General features: G+C 41.3%; 1 protein-coding gene across 2 annotated transcripts in view; it reads left to right on the forward strand.

The window, feature by feature from the left end:
- DTNBP1 (dystrobrevin binding protein 1) overlaps window positions 1-24253 on the forward strand; it is a 126241-nt gene that overhangs the window by 33939 nt on the left and 68049 nt on the right. For both annotated transcript variants that reach the window (XM_034660301.1, XM_034660300.1), the window contains one exon: window positions 11271-11403. In XM_034660301.1, the coding sequence (XP_034516192.1) occupies window positions 11271-11403 (133 nt within the window). The remainder of the gene's footprint in view (window positions 1-11270; window positions 11404-24253) is intronic.

Below are 24253 nucleotides of genomic sequence, written 5' to 3' on the forward strand. Positions count from 1 at the left end.
TCTCTGCTAGGAGCCTGCTTCTTCCTCTCCCACTCCCCCTGCTTGTGTTCCCTCTCTCACTGGCTGTCTCTGTCTAATAAATAAAATAAATAAATCTTAAAAAAAGTATAAATATATAAAATAAAAGGGGTTATAGTGACTTTGTCCTGGTTGTAGAATGTACTCTGGAAGTTATTGCTTTAAAAATTAGGTCTGCTTAGAGCTTTGTATCTTGAAATGTGTTTTTTTCCCCTCCTTGAACACTTGAGAGAGAAAACAAATCCAGGTAAATGAGGGTGCCTGTTTGGCTAAATTTATACCTATGGAAGTTCTTATTCTTTTGTTTTCTTTATTGGAATGAGTTATGCCGATATTCTTTATTTCTTGGGTTTATAGTAAAAAATTCCCTTTTATGTTTGATGGTGCCACATGATAGGATAATACCGTGGCTCACTCTTTTCTGACCAAGCTTAAGATCTTAGTGAAATGTAAGAGGTAGGAGTATCTACGCGGGAGATAAACTTCCCCGGGCCAGTAACCTGATTCGGTCTTACAGGTACGAAGGTACGAAGGTACGAAGGTACGGATGCCTGTCATCTCTTTGTTTTTCAGTATTACCCTTCTTAAGCAAAGCAAAAATGATGGACAGAGCCAGTAATTAGTAAATCGTACAACAGTTTTTTGTGTGTGCCTGGATAAAATGCACCTGAATGGTATTTGGAATGCTGTTGCTGATGACAGTGGCTAACATTCATAGCACCTATCATAGGTCAGAGACCGTGAGGTGCTTTGCAAACATTATCTTTAATCCTCACATGAACCCTTTAAAAGTAACTATTATTACCCCATTTTTCAGCTAAGGAAAGTAAGGCTCAGAGAGACTGTTAATAAGATGTGGATCCAGGATCCCAGTCACAGGGATGATGTCCTCAGTGGGGGATGAGACAGGATGGCAGCTATCAGTAGCCTCATGAACTGTATGCTCTTTTTTTTTTTTTTTTTTTAAGATTTATTTTATTATTTATTTGAGAGAGCATGAGCAGGAGGGGCAGAAGGAGAGGGAGAAAGAATGCCAAGCTGAGCGCGGAGCCCAGTGCGGGACCTGAGATCACCACCTGAGCCAAAATCAAGAGTGGGACACTTAACTGACTGTGCCACCCAGGGGCCCCTTGTGAACTGTATTCTGAAAGCCCTGGCTGTTGCAAGTATCTCCTGGTGTCACTGTTCTGTTACTTCTGAAAGCGCGGCTGGAACAAGAGATTCTGGCTCTTAAGAGAAATGTAAAATAGCTGTGGTTGCCCTCTGCCTCACTTCCCCCTTGCGGGTATAGTAATGACCTTGTCAGGCGTTTGATAGCTAACTAAAGAAATAGCCCCCGAGACATTTGGGATTTTCTTTGTAGCCACTTTATTTTGGCTTCTCTTCCTGCATCTGTCTGAGTCATTTGCTTTAAATTGGTTGTGTATTTCTTTGCAGATAGGAAAGCCTCTTTCTTTTTTTCCTAGTTGGGAGTAAACTGTGTTGATAGATGTTCTTTGTTGGATATCAGTTTACTGATTAAATGCATTTTTGCTACAATTCTAATTATTCTCCTAGTTAATTCTGCTTGGGAAATGCAGTTTATATAAGTCTTTCTTAAAATAGAACATGCAGGCATACCTCAGATATTGTGGGTTTGGTTCCAGACCACTGCAATAAAGCAAATATTGCAGTCAAGTGAGTCAAATGAATTTTTTGGTTTCCCAGCGCATATAAAAATTAGTTTATACTATACTGTAGTCTGTTAAGTGTGTAATAGCATATGTCTAAAAAAATGTATGTACCTTAATTAGAAAACTTCATTGCTGGGGCGCCTCTTGCTTTCAGCTCAGGTCGTGATCTCAGGGTCCTGGGATCGAGCCCTGCATCAGGCTCTGTGGTCAGTATGGAGTCTTCATGACATTTTCTCTCCCTCTCCCTCTGCCCTTCCCTTTAAAAAAAAAAAGATCTTAAAAATACTTCATTGCTAAACAGTGCTAACCGTCACCTGAACTTCCAGTGAGTTGTAATCTTTCTGCTGGTGGAAGGTCTTGCGTCCATGTTGCTGGCAGCTGACCGGTCAGGGTGATTGTTGCTGAAGGTGGGGTGGCTGTGGCAAGGTCTTAAAATAAGACAATAATGAAGTTTGCCTCATCGATTGACTCAGACTTTCATGAATGATTTCTCTGTAGCTTGTGATGCTGTTTGATAGCATTTTACCCAGAGTAGAACTTCTTTCAGAATTGGAGTCAATTCTCTCAAACCCTGCTGCTGCTCTATCCTAAGTTTATGTCATATTCTGAATCCTTCATTGTCATTCCAACAGTCTTCATGGCATCATCACCATCAGGTGGGATGAGAAGCTCCCATCTCAGGAAGCCACTTTCTTTTCTCATCCATAACAAGCCTTTTCTCGTGAGGTTTGATCATGAGAGGGCAGCAGCTCAGTCCTATCTCCAGGCTCCACTTCTGACTCTAGTTCTCCTGCTGTTTCCACTTCCTCCATTGACATCTTGAACCCCTCAGAGTCATCCCTGAGGGTGGGAATCAACTTCTTCCAAACTCCTGTTCATGTTGATATTTTGACCTCTTCCCATGAATCATGAATGTTCTTAGTGGAGTCTAGAATGATGAGTTCTTTCTGGAAGATTTCCAATTTGATTTGTCCTGGAATCACTATTTATGGCAACTCTAGTCTTACAAAATGTATTTCTTAAATAATGAGACTTGAAGGTTGAAATGACTCCTTGATCCATGAGCCCCAGAATGGATGTTGTGTCAGCAGGCATGAGAACAACATATATCTTGTAGTCCTTCTCCACCAGCTCTTGGGTGACCAGGTGCATTGTAGATGAGCAGTCATATTTTGAAAGGAATCTTTTTTCCTGAGCAGTAGGTCTCAACAGTGGGCTTAAAAGAGTCAACCATGTTGTAAATAGATGTGCTGTCATCAGGCTTTGTCGTTCCATTTACAGAGCACAGACAGGGTAGATCTAGCATCGTTCTTAAGGGCCCGAGGATTTTCAGAATAGTGAATGAGCATTGGCTTCAGCTTTAAGTCAGCATCTGCGTTAGCCCGTAACAAGAGAGTCAGCCTGTCCTTTGACGCCAGGCATTGACGTCTCCTCTCCAGCTATGGAAGTCCTATGTGGCATCTTCCAAAAGAAGGCTGTTTCATCTACATTGAAAATCTGCTGTTTAGTGCAGCTACCTTCACGAACTCTCTCAGCTCAATCTTCTGGAGAACTCGCTGCAGCTTCTCCATCAGCACTTGCTGCCTCACCTTGCACTTGGTGTTCTAGAGATGCTTTCTTTCCTTATACCTCATGAACCAACCTCTGCCAGCTTCAGGCTTTCCTTCTGCAGCCTCCTCACCTCTCTCAGCCTTCACAGAACTGAAGAGAGTCAGCCTGGCTCTGGATTAGACTTTGGCTTAAAGGAATGTTGTGGCTGGTTTGATCTTCTGTCCAGACCACTCAAACTTTCTTCATGTTGGCAATACGACTGTTTTGCTTTCTTTTCGTTTTTGGGTTCATTAGAGTAGTACTTTTCATTTCCTTCAAGAACTTTCTCTTTGCATTCACAGCTTGGCTAGCTGCTTGGTGCAAAAGGCCTGGTTTTCAATCTATCTCAGCTCTCAACATGCCTTCCTACCTGAGCTTAATCATTTCTAGTTTTTGATTTAAAATGAGAGACGTGTGACTCTGCCTTTCACTTAAACACTTAAAGGCCAATGTACAGTTATTAACTGGCCTCATTTCAGTATTGTTGTGTCTCAGGGACTAGGGAGGCTCCAGGAGAGGGAGAGAGATGGGGGAACAGCCCGTTGGTAGGGCGTCAGAACACACACAGTATTTATCAATTAAGTTAGCTGTCTTTTATGGGTGTGGTTCATGGCATCCCAGAACAATGACAGTAGTAACATCAAAGATTACTGATCACACATCACCACAGTAATAATAAAGTTTGAAATATCGCGAGAATTACCAAAACGTGACATAGAGACATGCAGTGAACAAATGCTTTTGGAAAATCGGCACCAATAAACTTGCTCAGTGCAGGTTGGTCACAACCTTTGAATTTGTAAAAAAAACAAAAAAAAACAAAAAAAAACAAAAAAAACAAAACAAACAAACAAAAAACACAGTATCTGCGAAGCACGAAGCACGATAAAACGAGGTACGCTGCTATGGAGCTCTTTTTGAAGAGTTAATTCTGTTTTCTTAAAAGATATCTCTAAAATCTAGGTGGTTTTCATATGTATTGCCAGTCTGAATTACCATTAGCATTTGAAACGCATGCTACCTTTGGTTTTCACTGTATTGCTATTATTTGTCTGATATTTATACTTAGTAATGAATGACTCACTGTAGAACAGATAGTCAGAACTGGAAGTCTGAAGGCCTCTTATCTGTTGACTTAGAGTAAGCCCCATAGAGAGGTGTTTTGAGTTGAGATTTTAGGTAAGCAACTTAAACATCTTGGACTGGGTGCTGATATTCTTTACAATAGGAAAGTACTATAAAGCCAGATTTGGTGGGGTAGGTTATATAAACATGTATCTGTATCATTGGTGTAGTTTATGAATTCATTTTAAGGAGTTTAGGTATCATTCCTAGATAGTGGAACCAGTGTTTTAAATATTTGCTCATATACTACTGGATTCTTTTATTTTTTGGCAGCCTAGGAATATCTCTTATCTCCTGAATACTTTGATGTAATATTATAAGGCTTAAATAGTCAAGCAATAATTTAAAAAATTTTAAAAACTAGGAAGTAGTAACTGACCTGTATGAAGTCACAGGATTCCCCTAACTTCTTTGAACTTTGTGCTCCTTCGCTGTCAGATCTAATACCATATCCAATCAGTCCCGCCATCTCCTGGGCTACACGTCCTTTTTAGTCTTGCTCTGCCCTTTAGACTGTCTGCCCTTATTACACCGTCAAGGACTTACATGATGTGAGCAGTCTGAACCTTTGATGATGCTTTTAGCTGCCTTATCCTATGGCTTAATAAATATGACTCCTGATTACATAATCCCCCAGGAATTGTGAAGTAATACTGGATAATCCCTTCATTTTTTTTTTCTTCAAATGGAGTGTGATCCGTTCATCTTACATAAGCCTGTGTAATAGATAATTACTGGTAGTTTGACGTTTAAAAAAAATGATGAAGATACTGTGGAAATTAGAGAATAAGGGCTGTGGATTCCCCTCACACCTGAGTTTGGATCCCAGTTCCACACCTTCCTGTGAGTCTCCATGCAGGCTTCTCGACTGCTCCAAGCTTGTGTCTTTGCACAAAGAGGATGAGAGTTCCTGCCTCAGAGGGTAGTTGGAGGGTTGGATGAGATGACAGATGTGCATAGAGCACTCAGCTCAGTGCTTAGTACCTAATGAGATATCTACCGTGTGCCACGGGCCCTTTGTGGGCTTGCGGACTACAACGCCGAGCAGGACCGGGTACCTGCCATCAAGATGGCGGCGTTCTAGTGGAAGTCTCTGTAGCCTTTGCAAATTTACAAAACCACTGTTTTTTGACAGAAGGGTTTGGGTGGGTGTTACACAGTCAAGCTTGTCCTGTAAGATTGGGTAGAATGCAAAGCCACAGCCTGAAATGTGGTAGATGAACAGTGTCGTATTCTGAACATTGCTAGAGCGTGGATAAGAAGAAAAAATGGAAGGTTGTCAACCAAATTCTAGACACGTCCTTCTTCCAAAATAACCACAGTGTGCATTTTATCGTAAAACTGGTAAAATGTGTGAAAAGTATTGAATTCTCTTGAACTTCCACTAGAGGGTAGCCTAACCCTGTTCCTTTATTGAAGTTTAGACTATCAAGGGCTCTTCGGAGTTTTTGCTCTTGCTTAGTTTATTTTAAGTGACCTACTTTGAAAAGACTGTTCTCTTCTCCCAGAACAGAAGAATCTGTGAATTCTTAGGTAACAGAGTACTGTAAGGGTGACATCCATAGACTGAGTTCAGATCTTTCTTTTGATCTGACCTAACCTGATACATTGTTGTTTTGCTGTCGTTATGGAATTTGAGAGCGTCTAGCAGGGAGACTGCCACAGCTACAGGTGTTTCGTGAACTAGAGTATTTTATTGTTCAGGTTACTTTCTGGGATTAGACCCTTCAAGAGGCACATTAACTCTCTTAAGACATCTTTTTTTTTTTCTATAATGATTTTTTTTATTATATTATGTTAATCACCATACAGTACATCCCCGGATTCCGATGTAAAGTTTGAAGCTTCATTACTTGCGTATAACACCCAGTGCACCATGCAATACGTGCCCTCCTTTACCCATCACCAGTCTATCCCATTCCCCCACCCCCTCCCCTCTGAAGTCTTCAGTTTGTTTCTCATAGTCCATAGTTTAGACATCTTTTCATGTACCACACAGATCTCGTTTGTTCCATAACAGCGTCTGCAAGTTAATGCATTTCTTCAAGGTCCTTGTTACCACACCATCATTGCTGTATTATCTTATTGCATAAAAGGGTAATGTAAGCATTTGAAGAATCTTTTAAGCCTTTTAGTACCTGGCCTCTGTGACCTCTGGGTTCGAAACCAAAGATTTCTTTCTCTCTCGAGGCTCATTGTTTTGTTAGAAAAGTACTCATTAAGTATGAAATAATTTTAGTGCGCCACCCATTCTTCATATATGAGCGGTTATACTACAGATAATATGGATTTCAAACAAATGGCACAAAGAAGAATTCCAAGCAGAATCGCTCTTCCTCTGGGATGGTCTTCTCATAAAGATTTGTGAAGCTCTTCCCTGCACAGCTGTCAGGCATTCCCAAATGGCTCTTCACAATATAATTCCGCCCATCTTTTCCACTGATCACTAAATGAGACATATGCTGTTGTTATAGCGAGCAGAATGGTCAAGTTTGAGCTTCTTGTGAAGGGGTCTGTGGAGCCCTGCTAGTGTTTTATGTACATGCGTTCTGAGTTTGGTTAGCAACTTTACTCATATATGCAATTCATTTTGTAATGGGAAATGAGCAGGATGTGACAGGGGCATTCAATTTCTGCCATTTAAATGCAATTTAAAATATTCAGAGTACACATCATCTATCTGCTTATAATTATTTAAAGGGATTTTTAAAAAGTTTTTAATGTAAAAATGGAAGAAACTTTATTTTTGTCAATATAGTTCTTCTATATTTGATTCCTGATTTCGAGCTAGTTAAGCATTAAGATGGAAAATTCCCATTGCTTCTGCTACTGTAACTTACTGATAAAGGAGCCTGGTCTGACATACTAAGAACAAAGTACCATCGTGTTGCCTAATGTTTTCTAACTTCCCTTCCCATGTTTAATTAATCCTTTTACAAAATTTAGCATAACCGCCTAATACTTAAGTTTGCTTTTTTGGTTATTATTTGATGTTTTAGTGGGATAGTCATTCTTAGTTAAATTCGGTAGACTATGTATTAGGGGATACAAAGATGCAAACTTACAGTTATTACCCTTAAGACCCTTACTGATTCCTGAGAGAATATTCCAGAATATGCAAATAGTTGTATAATATCAGAGTATAAGCTCTGTGTGAGGTTCAAAGGTGCATGGAAGTGCAGAAGATTGAAGGCAGGCAAGCAGAGACATCTCAGGGCTAGACAGAGTCAGAGAGGCAGGAAGGTGCCCGAGTTGTCTTAGAGTGGTGAGTGGTCCTGAAGGAAAGTAGTAGTGAGATTGGAAAAGTAGGTGGTGGGCCCGGGGGGGTGATAGGTTTCTGAATACTAAGTTAAGGTGTTAAACTGGATTCTTTTTTTTTTTTTTTTTAAGATTTTATTTATTTATTTGAGGGAGGGCACGAGCAGGGGGAAGGAGCAGAGCTGGAGAGAGAATCTCAAGCAGACTCCCCACTGAGCAGGGGGCCCGATGTGCGGCTCAATCCCAGGACCCTGAGATCATGACCTAAGCTGAAGGCAGATGCTTAACTGACTGAGCCACCCAGGTGCCCCTAAACTGGATTCTTGAAGTACTCGGAACCTTTAAGTTTCTAAAAGGAGAAAACAAATACTAATTTGGGGGTAGCAATAAAGTGGCCACTGAGTCTCCCAAGCATTTTAGGCCTAGATTTGCCATTCAGAAACACAAGAACATGATGTTGTCGGCCAGTTCAGAAGTGCGTACAGTTTGTTTCTTAGTAGTAGTTCCAGGTTGGCACTAAACCAGTCACACGTTTCACTTGGTCGCCATTTTATCAACACAAGAATGAACGAGGGTGGCAAGTTTAGTATGTATCTAGAAGTGAATTTCTCTCCATAAGAAATTAATTGGCCTGCCTAGGTATCAAGTCATTTCGTTCAAGTTCCTGGCCTCATTAGCTCTCTTGTCTACCAACAGGGCTAGACTCTAAATAGAAATTGCCATCTATCCAAATAAAAATTAAAAAGGTAAAAATTATATATATATGTAAATGTATTCAAATATAGAACAGTTATTGATTGCATTATTTATTTTCTTTTTAGCAAAACCATTTCAAATTTAATCCCCCACACTTATAAGGGATCTTAGGTCTAACAGCATAGTTTTGAGTATAATTTATGGGTATGTAAGTTTGCTAGAAAAAAAATGAAAATTTTATTGATATTTTCGTATGTTAGATCCTTAGGTGTTTACAACATGATCATTTCTGGTCTACAAAATTATTAGACAACTTTTAAATGGGGCACCAGGGTGGGTCAGTCAGTTGAGCATCCAGCTCTTGGTCTTGGCTCAGGTCATGGTGTCAGGGTTGTGTGATTGAGCCCTGCGTCAGGCTCCATGTTCAGCGGGAAGTCTGCTTGAGATTCTCTCCCTCTACCTGTCTGTCTGCCTCTTCTCCCCCCACCCCCACTTGCCTGAGTGTCCATGTTTAAAATATTTTAAAAAATAAATAAATGACTTTTATGGAACTTAGATAATTTTTATACAGTTTTTTCTCTCCATTTTTAAAGTCAATTATAAATTACTGTCAAGTGCTAAGTTAGGTATACTTTGTATGCATATTTATATGTAAGCGTGTAGCGTTTATATACTTTGCCCCATTGGACCTTTTTGACAGCTTTGCAAAATGTGAATTGTTAGCCCCTTTTTCACTGACGAGATGTCTCACCTCATTGTAAGGGGCAGAGCTGGGTTTCCAAGTTTGTGCTTCAAAGCCGTCCTCCTAACCAGTCCCCCTTATGCTAAGGGTACCAGTGTAACATGCATGATACTGCAGGAACCAAGTAGCTTAGAGTTAAATGGATTCCATATTAAATTTAATTATTCTAGTTCTTATCGCTAATCAAAGTGAAATAGCCTTTTAAATAATCCTATTAGCTATGATCGCCTTTTAAGACCCCGTCAAGCTAGTTATAACAGAAGGAGCTGAATATTGCTTCTTCAGGGCCAGTAGTCATAGCTCTGAGACTGAGGCTCCTACTCGTTTTTTTAAAAACAACAACAAAAAAATAACATAAACAGCAATGAATATAGTAACATCATTTTGCCGGTTTTCCCCCCACATAAACTCTCTCTGTACCATTCATGTCATTATTAAAAATCTTGGGTTTAATTTAGATGCTGCATATTGTTTCAGGTTAGGCTTTCCATCATCACATATCACATATATCAACTGTCTTTGTGGCTCCTGAAGATAGATTCAAAACTGTTATGAACTGCATGGTCATCAGCCCTTTGCAGCCCTCCCACGGGTTTACAGTGAAACCTGTCAATATCTGTCAGTACCTGAACTGTCTTTGAAAAGGAGTGCTAAACTGTCATCACATTTTTACGTTTCAGAATTTTATTTCCCCGCCAAATCCGTATCTTTAAGCCCTAGGCCCTACCAAACAGAAGAGGGAGGTTTTATGGATAGCACAGATATTTAGTCAGATCTTTGGATCAAAGATTACAAACAGGCCAAATTTTGCATCTTAATAAACCTAAAACTACAAGTTGAAATTCGAGGAGTTGCTTCTAATGCAGATGCTACAAAAGCTAATTTGGAGAGTCCTGTGGAAATCTAATGGACACATGAAGGAATTAGATGCTCCCTAATTGTATTTAGCTATTTATGTGAAACCAGGACTGGAAGGCTGCACCGCTAGCTTGCTCCTTCTCTCCTGCCCCTTCCCTTCCCCACTGGGTGGCTGTGACTTCCAGATTTGGGGGTCAGTCTCTTGCTGGGCCTTCCCCTCACCTCCCTCATCTGTGTTAGACGCCACTCTTGAGTTTCCCGAGCACTGCATGCCTCACTCTGCCAGGACGTGGTGTCATTGAAATTCGTCTCTCCTCCTACTTTAAGCTCTTTGGCACAAGGACTTTTCTTTTTCATCTTTGTGTCCCAGTATGTGGCACATGTGGAGTTTGGTAAATGGCCACAGTGCTGTTGGAATTCTTTAAAATCTTTGACCTCTAAAACTTCTCTGTTGTTGGAGGAAACAACCAGCGCTCACTTCTACAACTATGAAGTCTTGGTTCACCTAGTACCCTATCAATTCAAAATTATTGTAGTGCACGAGGGACTCAGTTTTGACTCCTGACTCTCCCTTCAGTCGCTGGGTGACCTTGGGCAAAGCACTGAATTAATTTCTGCAGGCTTTGGTCTTGGATCTTTTAAATGAAGGCTTTTACTGGAACATGACCTCCATGTTCCGGTAAAGCTGCCAAGCTCTGTGGCCTAGAGGCACAGTAGAGACCACAGTGGTCTGGTGGGCAGAGCTGAGTCTCTTCCCCACCACCCGGTGACCTGGGCTTACTGAGTGTGTCAGTACAGCTCTGCAGTGACTTGTGAAGATTGATGTCTGTCATTCACCAGGGCAAAACAAATGCTCTGCTCAAGTAACTTGGAGTCTCAAATTTTAAATTGTGTTTGGTATAATTTGTGTTAATTTTAATTTGCTATATTCTCATTTGAAAATTGATTACTCACATGTGGTATATGGGATCATTAGAATATCACCTTAGATTAATCATGATGCTCTGTTTCCTCATCATCCTGGTTTATAGAATATTTAAAGTATTTTGGAAAATTACACGTTGCAAATGTTTGAAGTATAAAAATAAACTCAAGAGAATTTGAAGTACATTTTAAAGTTGGTCAGTGTATTTTATTTTGCTTCAAGAAAGCTTAATAAAGAGTGTTATATAAAGACAGAACAGTCTCAACAGTTTAAACTTTTAACTTTTGGACACTTTTCCTTTTCTCCATGATCGACGATTCTAATTTTTTACATTTGTTTCTTTCTTTCTTTTTTTTTTTTTTTTTTGGACCTTCTGTACTTTCAGCTCATTTAGAGGCAAGCTTTGAGGAAGTCGAAAACCACCTGCTGAATCTGGAGGATTTATGTGGACAGTGTGAATTAGAAAGATACAAGCATATGCAGTCCCAACAATTGGAAAATTACAAGAAAAATAAGAGGTGAGTTTGAAAAACTGATCAACAGTATTCGTTTTACATGCTGGCCTTTGTAAGTTTGGGCCGATAAAAGACAAAAGGTTGTGACACGTGAAGCTCCTTCATAAGCTTTCCAGAGCATGACCTTTATAGACATATACATTTTGGTACCACTGTGTGTTGGCATTTTGTGGAGATGAGCTCTGTAAAGCTGAGGCTGAGATGAAAGGTGGAAGGAGTAGAGCAACAGGCAAAGCTTTCCCAGAAAGCAGGAGCCCTGACCTCATTTTCTCCAAGTGGCATATCCTGAGCCGCTTTTTTCCTTTTCTTTCTTTTCTCCTCCTTTATTATTAGAGCAGGAAGAAAAGGAACCTGAGCCGAGGCCTGGGAAAGAGGCTCGTGGGGTTTGAATCTCAGGTTTGTCACATACTGGCTGGGAGGCCTTAAGCAAGGTACTTGATCTCTCTCAGCCTCAGCGTCTCTAGCTGATAGTGAGGATGATACTATACCCACTTTGTAGAGTTGTTGTGAGGCTTAAATGAGGTAAGAGCTTCCAGGTGCAGCAAGTGCTCTGTATTAGTCATGATCATAACTGTTGTCATGGGGCTGAGAGGAACTGGACGCAGAAGAGAAGCCCAAGGGTGACAGCTTGTGGAACGAGCTGCAGCATCCCAGCTCTTGCAGTGCCACCCGGGGCAGGCTGGGAAGGTCCACGGGGTGGGGGGGCAGGGGGGCCACGGTAGCTGCTGAGAGTGCCTGAGATGATCCGTCGTCTGCCCCACGCAGAGCAGGGAGTGGAGCTGTGAGGGTGTTTGTGATAGGTGCAAGAAAACAGAAGTCGTGGGCGGGAGTCAGGCTGAGGGCTAAGAGCAGATTTGGAAGGAGAGGAAGAAAGATCGGGTGGACAGAGTACCCTATTGATTTTAAGATTATTGGTAAACTGAGTCGTTCTGGATCTAGGGTGTGGCAATATAGGAGTGGGTTGTTGACGTGGACAGGAAGTGCCGATCACTGACATACAGGAGGTAAAAAAAAAAAAAAGTGAAGCTAATATGTACGTATCGTAGATTATCACACTGATGTCATAGTTTTCTAGAATAATGCCAAGGGATGGGGCAGAGTTGAAGTGGAGCGTTCTGGAATTTTCGGTCAGGTCCGTGTGTTCCTAGGGCTGGGTCTTAAGTGTTAATGAGCCGAAGGAATCACCTGGGTGGTGTTTCAGGTGCAAACTCCTGGGCTTCACAGTTGGACAGCCCCAGTTCCCAAGTTAATGTCAATGGTTTTGCTGTAGACAAGCATTCCAGGTGATTCTGACATGGGCAGTTCAGGGAGAGACCTTTGAAGAGACGGCCAGGTGGGCCTGGGGTTGGGTGGTATGCAGGCTTCTACATGGAAGAGCTTCAAAAGGGGCCCCAGGAGGCCGTGGATAAAACCCTTCCTGGAAGTTTGTAAGGATGTGAATTTTTCTAGAGGTGCTTTCTGTAAATCGCACTTGCCTACAGAGATTACAGGAGGGTGTGTAGCAGCGTTAAGAAGGGAGTCCTGGTCAAAGATAGGACTTTTGAATGAGTGGGTGAAGGCTGGGACCCCGTGGCTTTCAGACTGAATCATGGCGCATGAGAGATGAAGAACTTTCTCTCTAGAAGAGAAGAACACAAGGTAGCAGAGTTAGAGATGGTTCGGCTGGGCTGCAATTTTAAATGAGAAAGTAGGGAAATAGTCTGTTGCAAAGGTGTTAATCGTGTAAGTAAGTTTATTTATGATACAGGAAGTTTCAAGGAACGTAGTAGGAAGGCTTATAATCTTGAAAGGAAATTTTTGCAGGAAATTGGGTACAGGTCATGTGAACCCTAGAAGTTACATGGTTTCCTCATCTGTAAACTGGAGATAATATAGGACTTTACAGGGTTATGTTAAGGATTCAGTTGGTAAAGTGCTCAGAATAATGCTCAGCGCATGGTGAATGCTGTGTCAGGTGATAAGCATGGGCTGACTTGTGTGATTACTTGTACACCTGAATCGATGGGTTTTCCATATTCGTACCAATTATGCTTTTTAGCTAGTTGAATGCAAGAATTATATGAATATTGTGGTTTTTCTATCCATATGTGTTAATATTGATTGTTTTAAACAGGATATCTGATACTTCAGTATGTAAAATTAAATTTCAGGTTTTCATAAGCTAAGATGATTAGATAGAAAAAAATAGTAAGATTTGGAACGATGAGGTTTTATATCATTCTTTTCTTCATTTTCATCCAGTGACTTACATATATTTTAATGAGTGCATTATAATTTATATGTTATAAAGTGAAAGTTAATTTTAGTGTTTGGAGGGCAGCATTGCCCATACTTTAAGGGAAAGCCAAAATGTACTGAATGGGTCTTAATATGTGTCACGTAATTGAAATGACAGAATATTTGTCTTCTAAGAAGTAGAATTATGTAGTAGAAAGAGTCTGTCCTTAGAGTCAGAAGACCCAAGTCCTGGCTCTGTTGGTTACGAACTTGGGTGTTAAGTCTTACCGATAACATAAACAGTTGATTAACACATATTTTGTATGTCATATGTATTGTATGCTGTACTCTTGGAATAAAGTAAGCCACAGAAAAAATGTTACTAAGAAAATTGTAAGGGAAAATAGATTTACACTACTATACTGTGTCTATCAAAGAAAAATCTGCATATAAGTGGGCCCATGCCATTCGAACCTGTGTTGTTTAATGGTTAACTGAATATTGAAAACAGACGGGTTCAGTGAAAGTCTGCATATCAGACAGTAGGGCTGTTTCAGCCTTTTTCCTCACTGGCTTCCAGAAATCTGGCAACTACACTTACATCCCCTGTGCAGATTATTGGAGGGTTCATCTGAGAAATTGGCCAGCCCGTGAGAAAAGACCTGCGTGTGTGGACATTTGGGGGGAGTGCTCTGATGAAAGAGCAGGTCTGCGTCTAAGCACCCTCCCATGCTGAGCTCCACACTGTGTACGTGACTTCCAGTCAGCTTTGTGGTGCCTCACTCTTAAATGTGAATGGACAGCTGAGGAGGGATACCCGATGGAGGAAAGTTTCCAAAGTGAAAGGGACCAAAATAAATAGAAAATAAACTAATAATAATTTAAAAAAAAACCACACACATACACAGGAATGAGAGACTATGAGGGGAGCAGAAGGAAACTTATACACAGAAACCGTAATGAATAGCCTCAGATATTCAAGGCCGCCATGTAAGAGACCATTTTGCATTTATGAGACTTGAACAGGATGCTACAGGAAAGGAATAACGAGAGACAAGAAGGAGCTCTTAGAAATAAAACATGCAATAGCAGAAGTAGTAAACTTCGCCTGAAGCCCTGGGGGATCATGTCTGGCCTCTACATAAAACAGCGAAAAGATAAGAAAAGCGAAGAATGTTGAGAAAATTAGAGAATTCATTGCTGAGTCCAAGCTCTGACTACTAGAAGATTCAGAAAGAAAGAGAGGGGAAAAAGGCAATTTATTCGAGAACTAATACAAGGTAACTGTTCAGATCTGAATATAGGAACGAGTTTGAAAGGGCCCACCAAGTACCTGACAAAATGAGTAGAAAAAGATCTATTTCAATGCATAGTTTTCACTGTGCTAGGAATAGAGGTCATAAAAGTCTTCAGAAAAATCATAACATTAAGGATCAGGAATCAAAAAGAACTTGAGCTTTTCAGCAGCACCGCTGGAACTGGAGAATGATTTTTCACTTTACATTTACTTAGCAACATTTTCCTCCAGTGGGAGGAAATGGTCATTTCCAGGAGTACGGGGGCTTAGATTTCGCTCATGTGCACACTGTATCAGGAAACTGTGGGAGGATATGCTCCACCGAAAGGGAATAAGCCGAGGAGAGGAAGAATGGGCAGAGAGAGACATGAATTGCAGTGAGGATCCATCCAGTTCAGAAGAGAAACAATGGGAATGCTCAGGGGGATGGCAAAGAGAAGTTTGAACAGGCCTGGTGAGCAATCCACTGAAGAAGGAAGACCTTCTGGAGGATTCCAAAAGCAGTATTTCCTAGGGGAAAAAAATGAAACTAATAGGTTGTCTGATAAGCTTGATCATTTTGAGACTTTTATAAGCTCTGATGGCAAGTCTGATGATGAATTAGTGATAGGGGTGATGTTTTAAAAATAGGCCAAACAAGGCAACTCCTAACACTAGGGGAAAACACAGCTTTTCGAGAAGAGAAGTAAAACACCATAGGACTCCATTGTAAACAGTATTAGAACTCTGTAATAGCTAACGTGGAGTTAGGTGGGATTGTGATAGAACTTACTGGAAAGATGGTGGAGAAGCTTGCTGTATTGCAGGCTACGAGGGAGGGACTGAAGAAAGCTCATCCTCGGCTTCCACAGCAGGAGATCAATATGTAATATTTAAAATGGAAAAAAATGAGTAATTATCAGTATTGGCATATTATTTAGAAATAATGGATGTAAATACCAGAAAATAGACGAAAGAATGGAATGTGGTTTCTTGTGAAAAGTGGGGCAGGAAGCTGGACAGAGCTGGGGCAGGGAACTCTGGTCTCTCATAAATAAACCCTGTGGGCACTAGTTGACTTAAGGAATGTACATGGTGTTATTTTAGTAAATACAAAAATTGAATTAAACACTCTAGACTGAGAAGATTGCCACTGACAAAACCTTCCATGATCAAATAAGATCCAGAAACACTCTGTCCTGTGTTTGCCTCATGGAGCTTTGTAGTATATGTCCGTGCATTCAGAATTCTGGGAATTCCTGTAGTAAAGAAATTTGTTTAACTCAGTGTGTCACAGCTTGCTTGCTCACAAACCAATCTGTGCATAATACACATTCAAATTCTTTGACTTGGTATTTTCTGTGTTATATAACACCATCTGAAAAATTTTTAAATAGTGGTTCCCCAAACTAAACTTATCTGATTCCATGGGGAAGAGTTTCTTAAAAATAAACCACCTTCCTTTTTAACAAGATGCACTACAATCTAAACTGATGACTTTTCTAGCTCTAAAGATAATGTGTGGTTGGTAACAAAAGATTGGCTAAATGGTGGGTGGGTATGTGGGTGGGTGGGGGGTATGTGTGTATTTAAAACATCTACATGCTGGGGCGCCTGGGTGGCTCAGTTGATTAAGTGTCTAACTTTTTTTTTTTTTTAAGATTTATTATTATTTATTTGAGAGAGAGAGAGAGAGGCAGGGAGAGAGAGAATGAGCAGGGAGGAGGGGCAGAGAGAGAAGCAGACTCCCCACTGAGCAGGGAGTCTGACACGGGGCTCCATCCCAGGACCCTGGGATCTTGACCTGAGCTGAAGGCGGATACATAACCAACTGAGGCATCCAGGCACCCCAAGCATCCGATTCTTGATTTTGGCCAAGGTCAAGCTCTTAGGGTCGTGAGATTGAGCCCCGTATCAGGCTCCAGCCTGAGTATGGAGCCGGCTTGGGGTTCTCTCTCTCCCTCTCCTCCGCCCCTCCCCCACTATACACACATGCATGCTTGCTCTCTCTCTCTCTCAAAAAAACTATAAAAAATAAGTGTGCTATGTAACGCAATTTCTTTAATTGTAAATAACATGTCTGCATACTCTGCACATTTCTAGAAAATCTGGTGTAGACAGCTGGACGGGATGGGGAGTATAGGGGTGTAAAGGATACATACCTCCAGAGCTAACAGTCTCTACAATAGGCATTTTCTCACTCAGCTTCCATCAGAGCCTGTGGGTGGGCAGGGCAGCAATTATTGGGCAGGAAACTGAAGTCCAGGAAATCAGGATCAGCATCAGGGCCAAGGTCTCCAGTTACCTCGAACTTGTCTTTTTTTTTTTTTTTTTCTTCTAAGTTGCAACACACCGAATCAGTCCCAGCCATTGATACCAGTGCATCTGTAGTTGAGCATGGGTGTATGCTATTCTTTCCTACATTTGACGTGCATTCCCAGTACAGAGAATAGCTTCCAGCTCTTTCTAAAAGGAAAACAGGGTCTGTTCCCAGCAGTAATGATGGCTTACAGTGGCAGTGACTCTCAACCGTGGGCAGAGGGAAACATACCACTTTAGAACACTCCTAGGGAAGATCCCAATAGCTCTTCTGTACCCTTGAAAAACATTTGAATGATGGTTCAGCCCAGGCATTTCTGCAGTGAAGAAGGACATCTAATGGTTATCTAATGAAGGTGACATACGAGGAGCTGTACAGTCGTAGAGGGAAAATACCCATAAATAGCTTTTCTAATAACATCTGCATATACAGTGATGTTACTATTACTGATACCTTTAATAGACAGGAGTAGACACTGGCTTGATAAATAGTAGAACACTGTATACTGGACAGAATGTGGTCCCAGGCAGAAGACAGGTGCTGTACCAGTGGCTGAGTTGGCAGATCATTCAGAAGATGTGTTAGCCGCACACGCCTAATGCATGGATTCCTTGCGATAGGAAATAAACACTTTTCATCTGGTAAGAAGACTTAATATTTTATTTTTGTTTTCTTTATTTATTTGAGTATAGTTGACAAGAGTTAGTATTTTGTACATGAGCCAAAATAAAGACAAACACATGTTTGTCTAGCCAGCAGTTAGAAAAATGGACTTGAGATTGGGGAGTACAGCTTTAGTCATGGTGTTCGGGGCGTGACAAATGTGTAACGAAGTATTCCTTTTTTTTTTTTTTTCTTTTTTAAGATTTATTTATTTATTTTAGAACGAGTAGGAGGGGCAGAGGGAGAGAAGATCTCAAGCAGAGTCCATACTGGGCGTGGAGCCTGACCTCACGACCCTGAGATCATGACCTGAACCAAAACCAAGAGTCAGATGCTTAACTGACTGCACCACCCAGGAGCCCCTGTAGTAAAGTATTATAATTTCTGGTGATTATGTAGGATTTGAAGAAAATAAAACAGGATAATGTTCTGGTAGTAAGGCAAGGGGGAGCTGCTGTAGCCAGGGTGAGCAGGGAAGGCCCTTCTGAGAAGGCACACAAGAAGCAGGACCTGAATGGGAGGGCAGCCGTGTGAAGACCTAGGATTGCACAGTTCCACACAGAAGGAACAGTAGGGACAAAAAACCTGAATCATGGGGCGCCCGGATGGCTCAGTTGGTTAAACGTCTGCCTTCAGCTCAGGTCATGATCTGAGGGTCCTGGGATCGAGCCCCACATCGGCCTCCGTGGGGAGCCTGCCTCTCTGCCTGCCTGTGCTGCTCCCCCTGCTTCTGCTCATGCTGTCTCTCTCTGTCAAATAGAAAAAATCTTTAAAAAAAACCCAAAAAACTGTATCATGAGCACTGTACAAGGACAAAGAAATGGAGCTAAAAAGAAATGTAGAATCCCAGCCTTCTGAATTTTTCATCTTTCCAGGGCCACCATTGTGTTCCTTAGAATGCTTATTGAGATCCTTTCACAATAATTATCCTTAAAATCATACATAAGTGTGTAACTTTATTACAATATTTCTTATTTTCAAATTTCTGGATCCTTTGTTTTCTTCAGCATGCAGCATACTGTCAGAATTTCTCTGAAAATAGCTACATCTTGAAGAAGACAGTGATTTTAGTAATTCCACTTAATTATAAATGACTCATAATTTTAACAGTCTTCTGTTGGACTTGAAATCTGCTCAGCAGCATACTAAACTCTAGAAACATTTTTCACTGATTCAGACTCTGAAACTTGGTTGTTATTTCTCAGAAACTTGCAGGTGTGTGTGGGGTGGGTCACTCCTTCTGTGGAGGTTTAGTGATCATGCGTAGTTCGAGAAAGTGACTCCTTTTACTTTCTGTATTACAGCTAATGCTGAGGAACGATGCTTTTTGTTTGTCTTTTTTGGTAACATGTAGACTGTAGACTAAGTTTCAAAAATCTTTCAAGCTAAGTGTAAGAGATTTATTTGAGATGTTATGACATAACCTTTCGTAGTAGTCGACCAGTTTATGTTCTAGAGAATAATCTGCCAAGCTCGTGAGCTTCCAGAAATGACTGTCCAAACTAACCTGGAAAAGTCGTGGGCCCTAGGTCTGACCTGTACTTCCCACTTCTGAAAGTTGGGGATGGTGGTGGTGGGAGCCTGGCAGGCGTGTACCCCACAGACCTGGCTTGGCTCAGAGTGGAGCAGAGGAAACCAGTGGCATTCTACAGGGTGAAGATGGTTCTGGAACCAGAAGAGAAGGTCCAGAGTACCTCAGCCAAAGGAGACGGGCAGAAAGTCAACAGCCAGCTTCTGAGGGTTTGCAAAGGAGTCTGGTTTGGGTGCTGAATGGAAAGTGGATCAGGAGTACTTCCCTCGGACAGTGCTTTGACAAAAAGGAAGTGGACTCTATCTACCCAAAATGGAGTATCAGGGACCAGATTTACTTTCCCACCCTTTACAACGAAAAACCAGATAAAACAATGCTTTTTAAGATCCTGGACCTCAGGCAAAGAAGAAAAGTGACCCTTGATGCACAGGAAATGGTGCGGTGAGACCTCTGCTTGCCCCTGCATTCTGCCTTGAGAGAGTTCCCAGGCTACAGGGTGGGGCGGGGAGGGGGGCGTGTCAGGAAGAGCCTGGCACCTTCTGAGTCGAAGGAACAGAGCTGGGAGTCCGGGAGACCGAGGCAGCCAGTGTTTATAGTTCACAGTACCAGAGAGGAGAGGGCTGCACAGAGAGAATCCCAGAAATCCGCCACTGGTTCTCCTTGAATATCCAGCAGCGTACTCATAATGCACGTGAGGACAGTCCCAGAGGCAGGAGGGGAAAAAAAGGCAAAGGACTAGCTAAGAGTTGCTGTTGCTTACGTAATGCCAGTTCTCAACAGCCCGATTGGAAAAGCTTGTAATTCATGGGACGTTGGGAGAGGAGCAGTCGGGAAAGTCTTCTCTCAGTAGGGGGTATAATTAGCCCCCAAATGAGTCCTGCTCCAGACCTGTTGAACAAAGCATGAAAGCAAGAATCAAAAGGACCAGATTGTTTCCAAGGAAATTATCCCAAAACAAAGTTCAAGAATATTTGTAGGAAGACACAGATATCTAGCACCCAAAAGGTAGATCACGATGTGCAGCATCTAATTAAAGATTACTCAGCCAACATGGAGATAACCAGTCAATCGAAAGCAATTTAGAACTGATACAGATGTTAGAATTAGCCGACAAGGACAATAAACCAATTATTGTAACTATTCTGAGTTCAAAATATTAGGTAGAGACATGGAAGACGAAAAAAGGCCCAAACCTGTCTCTCCATTTTTCTACTTTTACTTCCTCCTTCCCTATTAGATGCTAGTTTTAGGTGGTTCCCAGGAGGTTAACTAATAGTAAATTATCGTATTTATTACACTATAGTAATCACACCTGCTAAGCCAGTGACCTCTTGGTAGGAAGCTATGAATTTATTGGGTTCATGAATTTGTAATCAAATCTCACATTTTCTTTCAAAATGAAACCTAAGCTTATGAGTTGGCAAAGAATTCAACAAATTCTTATTCTGAAGCGTCAGAGAATAAATCTTGACAGTTTCAGACTTTATACATAGTCACAAGAACAGATGTAGCTAGAATATTTTAACAGGTTATTAGATCCTCGGGTTGACAGTAAATATAGTTGAGGACTGATATTTAAGTTCTTCAAGCTTTATTTTGAACAACGAGTTATCTGTTTGCCGTCAACATTAAAAACTCATGTTCTGTCTTGATTCCTTAAAAATAATATTTCTCTAATTGATTTACAGTACTCTTTTCCTGAACTTTTTCTCCCAGTTGTGTAAATGCAGTTCTGTATTTTGGGGCTCATCAAGATGTTTGTTTTAACAGAGACAATAAAAACTTAAATATATATTTGCAGTTGAAAGTGGTCAAGACTAAAAATGTAGCAACCTTGAGAGAGGTTTACTGAAATTCAGGCAAACATAATTATGATTAGCCTGGGTTTACAAAAAAACAAAAAGGTCATCCTTTTTCTGAAGATAGATTGGTTATAGCCTGTGCGTTATAATTTACAGAGTCTGTAATAACCTGCAGTGTTCTAGGAATCAGTTTGTTAAATTTGCAGTAATAATTTATATCTGACATGGCCCAGTACCGTTTTGGAGCTGGTTATATCTCCTCATTGGTTATTCTTTTTTTCAGAGATGCTTTCAAAAGTAAGAAACCCGTTATTTTAGTCTTCAGGTGAGCATGGCTGAAACATGGTGTGACCCTTTGCTTTGCTCCTCTGACATTCTTGGTGGATTGTAGGGATGGGACAGGCAGAGACATCCTTAGCAGCCTGCCCTACCTGCTGGCTCTGTGGTCAGTGGCCGAAAAATCAGGGCAGAGGCGGCAACAAGAAAGGGGGTGCACCTCCTCTCCCCCACACCCGGTCCTCTTGGGCTGCGTGCTCTCACGTGGTTATATTGGCTTCATTTCTCTGCGATCTCTCTTCCTACCTGCCTTCTACCATTTCAAGTCTTCGTTCTGTCTCAAAAAATTGGCGCTGTCATTATTTCAAAGGGCATTCGGTCATTAGCTACTGGAGAGGTTTGATCCTGGATTTCAAAGAGGGACATTCTCCCCCAAAGTGAGCAACATCTTCCTTTCTCTCTGGAAGTTCCTGCCATGTTTTGTTTATGACAAATTCTTCTCCTTACACTGATATCAGAGAAGTGCATTACGGTCATATAAAACAGCACGTTACTTCTTTGAGGAGCAGAAAATAGAAGCTGACATACAGCTCTCAAGGATGAGCTCAGATGAGAATTTATCACTTGATAGCAATATTCCGTGCTTTTACATGGATTTAAAAACAAAGTATCCCGTAAAATAATAAAATAAACATTGGACTGACTCAAGGAAAGTTAAAACACTATTGTACCTTATAAGCGAACTTTTAAAAAGATTTATTCATTCATTCAAATGAATGGACAAGATGCTTGGCACACTAGAGTTAAAATACTGATAGAGAAAGAAAATTGAATAAAGGCTGTGTGACATGAAGACATTAATAGAGACCCAGTCCATGATGTACTTTGAATATTTAATCTGTATTTTTTTCCCTTAGTTTTTTTGGGAGCCAAGTCCATTGACAAATAAATCCTGATTCACCTGACATCTTATAAGCTGTTCATTCTTGACTAATACAACACTAGCACCCACAAGTTGGCTTCTCCACCCGAGGTTATTGTTCAGTTTCCTTCGTAGGTGCTTTAATGTTGGTATTCCCTTGGCTTCTGTTCTAGGTTATTGCCTCCTCCCGTTCTGCGTTAACACCCCCCCCCCCCCCCCNAGTCCTTCCATCTCCTTGGCTTGTCTACCACCCACATGTTGACCACAGTCAAATCATTGTCTTCGGCTCAGGTCCCTTCTTACCCCCAGAATCAGTCGCCATCTGGACTTCCTTACTTGGACATCTCAGCAGACGGCTCAAGAGCAGCCTGCCCCAAATTGTATTCCTCGGCAACACTTGACCTTTTCTTGTCTCAGTAAGGCATCACCATCTACAGATCTGCCTATTCCACAGACATGGGAATCGTCATAATCTCTTTCCCCCTCTGCTCCCATCTCCGCTCGGTTCCCAGTCCTGGCCAGTCCTGTGTTTCTTGAATCTGTTCCTGCCTTTCTGTTTTCACTGGTCCTTTCTGGCCCACATCTATGCAGCCTCAGTTACAGTGACAGCTTCCTCATTAGTCTTCCCGTCTATAATCGTGTCCCTTGGACAATTTATGTTACTGTCATTCTTTTTTCTTCTAAAATACAGATATGATTAAGACTTCTCACCATCTTCAAAATAAAAGCTAAGTTACAAAATTTGCGTTAATTAGGTAACGGTAACGTTTATTTAGCATTTACTGTGTACCAGGTACTGTGCTTAGAAACTGTAGTCTAAATTAGAATTCTCATCATGACTGTCTGAGGAGGCGTACTGTCCTTTTTACTAGCAAGGAGAATCAGACCAGGGAGATTAAATAATTTATCAGGAGTTGCAGAGCCAGGAAGTGGCAACGCTACACCAGACCAGTGTCTCTCGTAATTCAAAGTCTGTTCATACCCTTTATATTATATCAGCTCCGCGCAAAGCTGTCCACACTCTGGGACTGGATGCCATGGGGGGTGAACACAGTCTTGCTTCTCCCAGAGCTTTGATCACTTCAGCTTTCGTGACTGGTCATTATACAAAAGAGCAAGCAGGGTTTTTCTGTAGTGGTACCACTGGATCACGAGCACGTCTGGCCGTGGGATGCATGATTTTTTCCTGTAATCTACCTTCTGCCCCATTAGCCACACATTCACCATGCCCGTGGGGACATACAGTTTCAGGCGGTGTCCCATGGCTGTACAACGCTGAGAAACAATAGAACACTGCCTTGGTAATACTGAGTGATAGAGTGTGTTTTTAGGAAACTGGAAGGCCAAGTAAAAATTTTGAATTAACAAAAATCAGTAACGCAAAGGTATTACAATTCTCTGACTTATTTTATAATTTAAAAATTAATCCAGGGGCGCCTGGGTGGCACAGCGGTTAAGCGTCTGCCTTTGGCTCAGGGCGTGATCCTGGCGTTATGGGATCGAGCCCCACATCAGGCTCCTCTGCTATGAGCCTGCTTCTTCTTCTCCCACTCCCCCTGCTTGTGATCCCTCTCTCGCTGGCTGTCTCTATCTCTGTTGAATAAATAAATAAAATCTTTAAAAAAAATTTAATCCATTAGTTACTGTGTGTTAGCGGACACTTCTCAGTACATCAGTGAGCAAAAAGGTGTTTAACAGACTTTTTGAAACTCACGAGATAACCTTCAAGGGCATGCTGGGTTTTCACTTTATGTTCACATCAGTGATGATAGCATTCAATTTTAGTTTCATTGGTTTCCTCAAAAGGAATGTGCTTTCATAGAGCTGAGTGGACCTAGATGTTGCC

This window comes from Ailuropoda melanoleuca, chromosome 5 (assembly GCF_002007445.2).
Source record: "Ailuropoda melanoleuca isolate Jingjing chromosome 5, ASM200744v2, whole genome shotgun sequence".
Lineage (NCBI taxonomy): Eukaryota > Metazoa > Chordata > Mammalia > Carnivora > Ursidae > Ailuropoda > Ailuropoda melanoleuca.